Genomic DNA, 10841 nt, shown 5'->3' with positions numbered 1-10841 from the left:
TATATATATATATATATATGATTTCTCTCAGCCAATCTGTATCACCCTTCTGGGTAGTTTCACCATTATCATCATCATATCTATTATAGAGACAGAAGTTAAGAATTAGCGGGACCAGCAGTTAGCGTAATAGCTATGTCGCTGGACTCCCATGTAGTAGACCGTGGTTCGAGTCCCGGACCTGGCAGCTTAAACCCACGCCAGGTACGTGTGCATGCGTGCCCAAGATTCCGAGAGGAGAATGGAGGAGAAAGGATTGCGGCATGGCCATCCCCTCTGGGGGTGATTTCTTGCTATCTATCTCTTTGTCTTTCTGGCGAGTGCACGTGCTCTATATCAAAAACCTCTCAAAAAAAAAAAAAAGTTAAGAATTAGCTCACAGATGTAAAGTAACATGACAAAGTCGTCCAGGTAGTGCATAGCCCAGGTAGGATTCAGACATAAATTCCCAAGCTATAAAATCTGCACTCTTTCTACTCTAATGGGACTATTTCTCCACCACTCAGAAGTATAGTGGTAATGGGTACCAAGGAGGAAGGTCTGGGAGGACTTAGCCTCATTCCATAATCTAACACCAGAGAGAACCACTCTAGTGACCAGTGTGGCAGGTTTTGTTTGCTTGTCTGTTTGTTTTAGTTTTTGCTATAGCGGGTGTGTGCTTGCCAGAGAGAGAAAGTGAGAAATCATCCCCAAGGGATGATAGTCACACCATAGTCCCTTCTCCTCCATTCTCCTCTTGGGATTTTGGGCACGCATACACATGTACCCAGCGTGATTCTCGAGCTACTGACTCCAGGACTTGAAACACACAGCTGGCCATGTGGGATCCAGCCCCTTAACCCCCATGCAACCTGTTGGCCCTAGAATGGCAGCTTTTATTTAATTTATTTACTTATTTTTTAAATGTTTTGTTTTATTTTATTCTTTTTTTTTTACATTCAATCACTGTATATCTTTATGACATTGAAATGAATTTTCCCAGCATGAATATGCTGTATGCTAGTCCAGCTTTTAAGAGAACAAAAACAAGCTGGAACTCTGGGGCCTGAGTGGAAAGGAAAAGATAGCTGCTTGGGCTGTGAGGACTCAGGTTTGGGAGAAGACCTGGGCCAGGAAACCCAGTAAGTCTTTCTTGGTCAAACCTAAGGGAACTTCCATCTACAGCTATGCGGAGTCTTCAGAAAGTTTGTGGAACATGTGTATCATGAAAAAGCTATGCATGGATTTCAATATTTTCTTTGCACCAAAATAAACTTAATTCCATTTTTCCAGTTTTTTTTTTTTTTTTTTTTTTTTTTTTTGAAGTCTTCTTGGGGGCCTTTTTTTATTTTGGAAGTCTCATAGGTGGCCTACAGCCCCTACCTGATTCCCGGAAATCCATATAACTGCAGGACCTAGCAGCACCCACTCCCACCTCATACAACCTGGATTGTGAATGGTGCTAAAGTTTCTTCATTACTGAGTGAAATGTCTACTACTCTGCACTACTGGTCACTACTTTGCAGTCTGATTCTGAATGGTCCATATCTGTCCCCACCTTGAGTAGAATGGGGCAGACTGTGACTTCTGGGCCAGAATCAGCCAAGTCAAGTGAATAGCCAGGGCAAATATGCAGTTCATCTTTACTTCCCACTTTCATTAGGATAATGAGGCTTTGTTGTAAGCCTAAATGACAGCTAGGGTCACAGATGATAGCATGAGTCATCACTCTGGTGAAAGTGGGTCCTCTTTGCATTTGTTTCTTGGAAAATCTCATGTGTTATCGTGAATAGGATCCTGATCCTTCATGTCAGCTGTCAGTGTGTAAAAAATACTCATTGAACTTTGGCCCTTGCTTCGAAATGCAAGCCACATTGCCAAGTACTCAACTGAAGCTGATGATTAGAATGATGGTGGAAGGCCTGAGTTCAACCTTACTTTTCAAAAAGAAAGAAGGTAAGAATCCAACAGCCCCTTAATTAATTTTCAAATAATTCTGTTTGCCTTTGCCTCTGTTTCTCTGCTGATTCTTGTCACTGAGTGAAATTTCAGAACAGTTATTTGCCAACACATCACAGTTCAGATTAGTTTAAGCTTTAAGAGAGAATAAAATCCCTGGCATTTTTCACTCTCACAGCAAAAATAGGTCACTGTGTCAGCCCTGAGCTTTTTCCCTTTTTTAAGCTCTGGAATTCAAAGAGGCAGAAAGCTATAAGGTCACCAAGTAAAAGTTAAGTAGTTCAAAGCACAGCTGCCTCCACCCTGGTCTGTGCACGATGGGCAGAGCAGGCAAGCATACCTTTGTTTTCTCTTGTCAGTTTGTCAGCCATGTCCCAGTGTTCATAGCCCCGCAACACGTTGCTAGTGATGTTGACATGGCTGGCGGCCATGTGGTGAATGCGCTGGGGGATGGTGACAGGGCCGTTGTTACAGTTCCCCATTGCGTTGATGGGAGAGACGTTGTTGAGAGACACTGGGGATGGAGTGTTCCTGGGGAATGGCAAGAGACAGGCCTTGTCAAGCAGGTAGGGAAGAGTAACATTGGGGTTTCACACCTCCCTCACCACACTGGGATCTCATCAGCATACTATTCACCAGACTGAGGTTTAGCCTGGTGAATGTTCAAGTGGCTTCATTAAAGTGGAGCTTGTTCCCACATCCTGACTTTTCTCAGAGCACATTCTATAGCTTTTGTCAACATAATAGTTTTCTCTAGAGGCTATTGTGTAGAGAGGGCTTATTACCACCCATGCCCACCTCATCTGATTGAGCTACACAGGGCTACAGTGCCAGGCCATAGAAAGGCCCCCTCTTCTCCTTTTCTGACAGTAAATATCAAAACCCTCGCCACCTTCAGCAACCAGTGAGGATTCATGCACACTGGTCCTTTTGTTTTAAAATACTGAGAATGCTGGGCAAATCTTTTCCTGGCATCAATCTCTCATGAATATAACTCTTGACTTTGTACATATATAACAAGTATTGTGACGTTTCAGAGAAAGAAACAGGTCAGAGCTAGGATAATTTCTCTACCTGCTGCCAGAACAGCTGTCGGCAGTTAGAATAACACTTGATATGCAATACTGGTCTATCACCAAAGTGTTTCATAGAAACCACAATGACAACTTGCTCCTAATACAGTTACCACAATAAGCAAAGTGTGATTCCTATAAGCCTCCCAAGGAGCAATATTAGGGAAGCTGGATAAAGTCAGATTCTAAATATCCCTTTAGGATTCTTTAAGAGATGCTACAGAGATAGGCTGTTAATTGCTGCTTGTTCACTTGCATGCTGGTTTATAAAGTGACATCTTCAGAGCTCCTATTTTGGGGGGGATGGTCACACCACAATCCTTTCTCCTACATTTTCTTTTGGGGATCTTGAGCACACATGTGCACACACCCAGTGTGAGTTTTAAGCTGCTGGATTCAGTACTTGAACTGCAGTGGACTATGTGGGAGTCCAGCAATGTAACCATTACACCACTTGCTGGTCCCTATGTTTATAATTTCTGAGATAGTTTGTTATTTTTTTTAAATAACTATTTATTTGATTATTATCATTATTATTTAATTTGCTACAGGGAACACATGCTCACCAGACACACACACACACACACACACATACACACACACACACACAGAAAGAGAGAGGGCAAGTGAGAAAGCAAGACTCCAGGTCCAGGACTTGAACCATGGTCAGCCATGTGGGAGTCAAGCACCTTAACCACCATGGCACCTGCTAGCCCCAGTTTGTTACTTCTTGATAGAATGATTTATTCTCAAAGCAGCAGTGGTATGGGGAGATATCTGAGCCAATGGCCTGAGGCACAGAGGATCAGCTAATAACAAAAAGGCAGCAAATGCTGGATTTTTTTTTTTTATTATTGAGGCAGGTTGCAAATGCTATTTTCTAGTCTTTTTTCCTCAATGGTGGTCATCAACTCTTCAGTGGCAAACTGTGGCTAGAAAGATTTGTGTTCTCATTTGTAACCTCTGGAGAAAATTACAAAGTACTCAGGTGCCACATATGTTGAAAAGGGGGCCAGGAAAGAAGTACCGGAATCCCAGGAGACCTGGATTCTAGCCCTGATCTTGCCATAAAAATTGTTGGATGCCTTGAGCATGCTCCTCCTCCTTGGTGGGCTTTACTTTTCTTGACTTAGAGAAAAGATTTGATTCAGTGATTTCCAGTCATGTCCACAGGTCACAGGGAAAACAAATCATTCCTTTTTACTTCATACATCTTGAAAAGCCCCTTTTTACTTTGTGACACTGAAGTGTTTTTGAGGAGTGTTATTTCCCTTGCATTCCATGTTTCTTTAATTTTTTTAAAGTTTATTTTCTCCATGAGCATGCATATGAGAAAGAGAGAGAGAGAGAGAGAGAGAGACCAAGAGAAAGACCAAGAGAAAGTCCCAACAGGGTCTTGATGCCACTATGTAACCCCCAACCCCAGCCAGCCCAAGATGATCATGGGCATGCACATGTCTGGTGCACTCAGGGAGGTCTTCAGAAATGAAACCTGGAACCTTCCCATGTAGGTCAGCCTCACGGAGTGTTGTATTTTGCCACTGTACTACCACCTGGCCCTTTACTTTCTTTTAACTCCTCAGGAGAGGAGACAAACAGAACTAGGGTGTGAGTTTGTTTTTGGTTACTGTTTTAAAGCCAAGCTCTATAACCTGATGTTCTGATGAGCATGTCTTCATATCACCATGTATTCATGAAATGAATAAATGAAAATCTGCCTAAGAATGTGCAACTGTGGCTAAGCAAGGGCTGATGCAGATCTCATTCACCTTGGTGTACTCTTCAACCCCATCTTGGCTCTCACTGCTACTCAGGGGTCCCCTTCCCATTCTCTTTCCATGTGTGTCTGTTGGCCAATCTCATCCTTGACTCCACACTTCCATGGCATGTACATGAGCTTATATACACCAGCACATGCTCCCTCCCACCTTCCCCACTACCAGCCTGTCCAACCCACTGTCCCCTCTCACCTCTCAGCCACATTCATCCTGGCTGTTCCTCAAACTCATCAGACATGACTTCTCCATGACATTTGCCATCATCTAGCATACCATACATTTTTGCTGGTCTTTCCCCTCTAGCAGAATGTGACCTCAATGAAGGCAGAGACTGTTGTCTGTTTTGTCCTGTGCTATATTACCCCAGCATCTAGATCAGTGCCTGGCACACAACATGTAATAATGAGTATGCCAAAGAACTAAATGAATGAATGGACTCTATTCCTTATTCAGTATCCACTACAAATAAAGTGCTCTGGAAGATTGAAAGAGAACAATGTATTTAGCACAAGGATAGGGCATATGTTTGTAAAGGGCCTAGCACAGCAACTTACACATAGCAGGTACTCAATAAATATTTGGTGAATAAAAAGATGAATGGCTTATTACTGAAAATGAGCTAATAGTCCAATGGAGGAGCAAAATCCATTATCTTTTGGCAATCTAGAGTAAGTGCCAAAAGTGAAGTACAGACGAAGAGCTGTGGGGATTGTAGGGGCAGGATCACTTGTGCTTTTCAACTTAAAAAGGTGACAATGACAACAATAACAGTGACAGCAGCAGCAACCACCATTTACTGAATAGTTCTCAGGGTTTCACCAATGTTATCTCTAAGGTTCATGACAACTCTGCAGGAAACTCCTGCTGCCATTGTTTCACACATGACAAAATGGCCTCAGAGAAGTTCTGCTCCTTCCCAAGGGCCACACAACAAATCAGCAGAAGAGCCAGGATTTGACAAAAGGTCTGGTTTTGTTCAAAGCTCTTTTTCTTTCTATTCCACCTTGTTAGCTCAAAGTCTTACTGTCCACTTGACTAAAGACTACAACTGACATGAGAATCTAGCTCTCCTCTCACCCATGTACCCACACTAATTTGTTTCCACTCTCCCCAGACTCGCAATCTCATCTATGTTCACAGAGACACAGCCCACCATGATCTTGGAGAGAAGCCTTTGTTCAACTTGGCTGATACCTCCAATTACCACTAGATTCCCTGCAATCCTTGCACTAGTCAATATCTCAGACAAGTGGAGATCTCCCTTCTTCCAACTCCTTCAGTATGACATCCACATCTGCCTGTGGTTCTTTTTTTTTTTTTTTTTTTTTTTTTGTTTGCTATAGGGCGCGTGCGCTTGCCAGACAGACAGAGAGAGACAGAGAGACAGAAAGCGAGAAATCACCCCCCTGGGGGGATGGTCACGCCGCAATCCCTTCTCCTCTGTTCTCCTCTTGGGATCTTGGGCACGCACGCACACGCGCCCAGCATGAGATTTAAGCCACCGGGTCCGAGACGCAAACCGCGGTCGACTACATGGGAGTCCAGCGACATAGCCATTACGCTAACTGCTGGTTCCCTCCCTGTGGTTCTTTTGATGACCAACTGCTATTGTTACTTGCTCCTTCTTTAAAACTCAGTGGCCTTTCCAATCTAACCCTCTTTGATTATCTCTCTGTGACATTTGAGATTGTTGCCCGGCCCTTCTAAACTCCCCACAACATGGCTACCTTAACTATGTCAAGTGTCAGTCAATAAGGTCCGCCTCCTGTTTCTGTATGACCTATTAGCTATGAATGGTTTGAAAGGAGGAGTATTTTCTATCAATTTGATGAGAAGGAACACTAACTTTGAATCCAAGTTAAGCAAAATATCACTTTAAAAATTTCATTCTGATTAGTAGGCTTGAATTTCAAAAATTGTATGTGTTAATATATTTTGACTTTCATCAGTAAAGTCAAAAGTTTGTAGAAATTTGTTGCCTCTAACATTCTTTGATAGAATAGCCTCCCTTTTGACTATTAGACTGTAAAACCCAAAATATGTATTATGAGAGATCTTAAAAGGTTCATGGAAAGTACATAATATTAAAAAAAAAAAACCCAACTATGTGGGGATTTTAAAAATATTTGGCACAAATAAACTCATAATTTATTCCAATTTTCAACATTTTTTTGACGTTCCCTTGTATTTGGCCTTTACAGAAAAGTTTGCTGACCCCTGCTCTATACCAAGCAGATTTTCCTTCCCTTTCTTCCAACTGCTTCAAGGCCCTTTCTGCTCCATCTCCCATGGAGGCTAATTCCAGAAGAACTGTCCTCAGTCCTCTGCTCATGTTTTCATGTGCTTGCCTGGGGAGCCCTCATCCTTGGAGAGGGGGCCATGACCAACTCTGGGCAGCTGGCTTACAAATTGCTAGGTAGCCTACAGTGTCTTAAGGAGGAGGAATGGGGGCTGCTACTTGGAGTCTCCCTCCCTAATTCACTGGGAAACGAGACAGTAGTCTGGCTTAAGGATGAAAAGCCCTCCCTGGCTGTCATGCAGGGAAGCCCAATCTTGTTATTCTGGGTTTCCCCAGCATTTGGTTCAGAATGTCATCTCCTTCCACTAGACTGTGTGCCTTGGGAATGCAGGAATCACATCTAATTTAGCTCTGTTCTTAGCCCCTCGTGCAGGGTCTGGTGGAGCAAATGTGCCAAGAGCATTTGTTGAATGAATGAGATCTAACCCTGGGTGACTGTTTTGCCTCATTCAAGGGGTCTATGTTCAACTGGAGGGAGGGTGCATTCTTCAGACAGAAGCTGCTTAAAAAAATCATTTAGGGAGGCTTTTAATGTGTGACTTCACAAGATTAGAATGTGTTTGAGTTCGTTTCAGAATTTAAAAAACATTTTTCCCTCAAGTGATCCTTTAATAGCTGCTTACCTGACTTTGTCCTTGCTTTATGCTGGGCTCAGAGGAAATAGCTTTCTCTGTGTCTTTCAGTGGTTATTTTTATTTTCTGAACTTCCAGAGAAAAGCGTCCTTCCCCTTTTGTTCATCAATATAAGAGTGAGACCTAATTCAACAGTTTAAATGGTGTTTCCTTTCAATACAGTAATTGAGTTAATGCATAGTTTTTCATGGATCCATTCCCTTGCTCTCAATGTTTTTATGATCTCAAGGTAGAGTTCATTGTCCCACTGCTTTTGGAGTATGCTTTGTAGATATTTATAAAGTGGAGGTGGTGCCTATTTTACTCTTGAAGAAAGTATTTTGATCAGAGACACAAGACGTTGGAAGGAAGAAATACTGAAAAAGCAGCTTGATGCTATATAAAACAGGATCCTTGTGAAATATATGCCCCCACTCATTCGATTTCCCTTCCTATTACTAGTGGGCAACTGGCTTGGGGTACTGAGGGAGGTTTTGGAATCAGGGGAGAAGTTGTTACTCAGGCAAGTTAACAAAGGCCCCTAGAACTAGTTCAGGGCTGAGACAGAACTGGGATTCAAAATCACCTTCTATAAGAAACCACTCTTTAGTGGGCCCCAGAGAGCATCGGGTACAGCCCCTTTATTTTAGAAACAAAGAAACAAAACAGAGAAAAAGAGGTCCACTTAGCTTACCCTGCCAGCCAAGGGCAGCCTACAACCAAGTCAAAGTTTCTAGCCTGCCACTCCACTGCTATAGAGACCAAGCTCCCCCAGGCAAAGAGCTCTAAATAAGGCTACAGGCATGGGTGAGCTCACTGAGCCTCAGATCAGCATTAGAGTAGATGAGTTTATACTTTAGGTCAAGGTATTTTAGTATTAATATAAAAATCATCATGAAGGCTCAGATAATTGGCTGACTGCATGCCTTCACATTTTTAGTACTATTATGCCTTTGGTTTTATTAAACAGCACTTACCATATATCAATGAATATTTCATTGGTCTTTCATTACTGAATGACTCATTGACAAATCAGCACAGTGGAGTTAACTTTACCCTGCCTCCCTGAAATGGCTTGGTGCTTGCCATCTCACTAGAGGATATTTTTATGGCTATAATTTGGCTTAAAGATCAAATATAGTTAAAGAATTTGGAACCACATCATTTTAAACTTCCCTGTCTTGCCGTTAGCTGAAACCTGGCTAGAATTTTGTGTGCATGAAATTATAGTTGTCTCAGAATTGACCTTCACTCCTGAATAATCAATGCAAAATATTTGGAGTCTATTAAATCACCGATGTTCATGAAAAAGCAATTTTCATAAAATACTTACTTTCCATTGCCTACCCTTGGAGATGGTATCTGAGCAACTTTTGAAGCATTTTGCTAAAAGAAAGAGAGAGAGAGAGAGAGAGAGGAAAATAAGGACATCTATTTTGTGTTTTATTAATTCAGAAACAGATGGAAGTGTGATTGAGAGAACATTAATATTGATTGCAGCATTTCTGGATGCAGAGCTAGGATGTATGTGCACGTCAGCACACCACGACGCACACTCGATGAAAATAGCTGGTTAGGATAATTAGTGGGCTCCAATCAGGACCATGAAAGTCACTTGATGAAAGATCTTATATACTAAAAGGCCCAGTGAAATCAGACTCGGTTTTCCAAGAAGTGGTTTAATTATCCTCATCTGAAATTTATTCTGCAAAACAAGCTCTTCAGAGTACAAGTAAGCTTTTCACCTTTAGTTTCACTTACAAACTTTTTTTCTGGTATGGGGGCTAGGCTCTAATTTCTGATATCCCAGGAACTAAGCAACATGTTTTCCTTAGTTTGTTTATTTCATTTGCAGGTATCACTTTGATTTGACCTGGTCCAGGGCTGCATGGCAATGGAACGCTACACATACTTTTGTTTATTTGAAGGTCCTGGGCTGGTTTAACACATGGACCTTCTGTATCATTGTGGTCACATATTTCAGGATCAGAGGGAAACCTAACATTCAGCATCATCACAAGAGGACAGGGATCAGGCTCATTGTAATGGCCTTGCCATGAAGGAGCTCAAGTAGCACAAATAGCCAGGACACTTGTGGCATTGTACCTCATGTGGGCCTGCTCATGACAGCCCTGGCCCAAGAGATGGTTTTCCTCTGCCTCATGGCTTCTGGTCCAGCCCCTTTTGCAAAAGGGTTGGTAGGGAGAGAGTCAGTGTTTTCAGGAGTCAAAAAGAAATGCAAGGTTTTGCTGAAACTGTGTAACCCATTCTGCAGACTCAAGTTGTTAACCTCAAAGAAGCTCAACACACTCCCAGGTGAATGAGGTATTCAGCATCAGTTTGGCATTCTGCCATGCCCTGAAAGCTACACAGGACTGGCTCAAGAGTACAAATATTAAAGCAGTGGCTCTCCAAGCAACAGTCACAAGATTAGCAGCATCAGTATCACGTTGGAACTTGTCAAATTCTCGGACCTTGTCCCAGATCAACAGAATCTGACACAAGCCCTCCAGGGGATTCTGATGGCCACAAAAGTTCTTTTAAATTTTTTTAATTAATTGTTTTTTGTTTTTATTTAATTACCGTGTGCCTTACAACATACAAAATGGACTTTCTGGACCAGTCCAGTCAAAGATATTACCATACATATTATGATCAACAAATAATTTTATACCTTTTGTCTATTAAATGTTTTGCTTGTTTCCCCCTTTATTCCCTCCCTTCCCCCCATTGTTCACCCTCCTCCACACTGTTTAGTTGCCCTCCCTATTATGCCTTCCAATCTTTTAGTTTCTGCCATAGAGTACAGTGTGTGTGTGTGTATACATGCACATATTAGTGGGGACATACAATGCCTCTCTTTCATAGTATGACTTGCTAAGAATCACCTTTTTAGAGGGAGGGTAGATATAAGAAGGGATGGAGACCCATTTTGTGTGACCCCCCCTTTCACCCACATGAGCTACCTTTATGGCATTGTGGCCACTTCATATGACAGCTGAAGAATTTGCTCTTTTCCCCAACTAAGTCACAGTGTTCTCATACAGCTATGTACCATCACTCACTGAATGTTTGATGTAAGGTCATGATTTGATTAATTGGTACAATTTAGTCAGGAAGTCTCATGCTTTTATTTGAGAC

At 42.1% G+C, this 10841-nt stretch overlaps 1 protein-coding gene across 1 annotated transcript in view; it reads right to left on the bottom strand.

The window, feature by feature from the left end:
• The window catches only part of AFF2 (ALF transcription elongation factor 2), a 391411-nt gene that overhangs the window by 8621 nt on the left and 371949 nt on the right, over positions 1–10841 (bottom strand). Inside the window, exons 19-20 of the mRNA XM_027769339.1 lie at positions 9034–9086; positions 2279–2469 (exon numbers count right to left, since the gene is read on the bottom strand). Of these exons, the coding sequence (XP_027625140.1) occupies positions 2279–2469; positions 9034–9086 (244 nt within the window). The remainder of the gene's footprint in view (positions 1–2278; positions 2470–9033; positions 9087–10841) is intronic.

Source organism: Tupaia chinensis, unplaced genomic scaffold, assembly GCF_000334495.1.
Source record: "Tupaia chinensis unplaced genomic scaffold, TupChi_1.0 Scaffold149333_1, whole genome shotgun sequence".
Taxonomy (NCBI): domain Eukaryota; kingdom Metazoa; phylum Chordata; class Mammalia; order Scandentia; family Tupaiidae; genus Tupaia; species Tupaia belangeri.
This window is presented reverse-complemented; position numbering and strand designations above follow the sequence as displayed.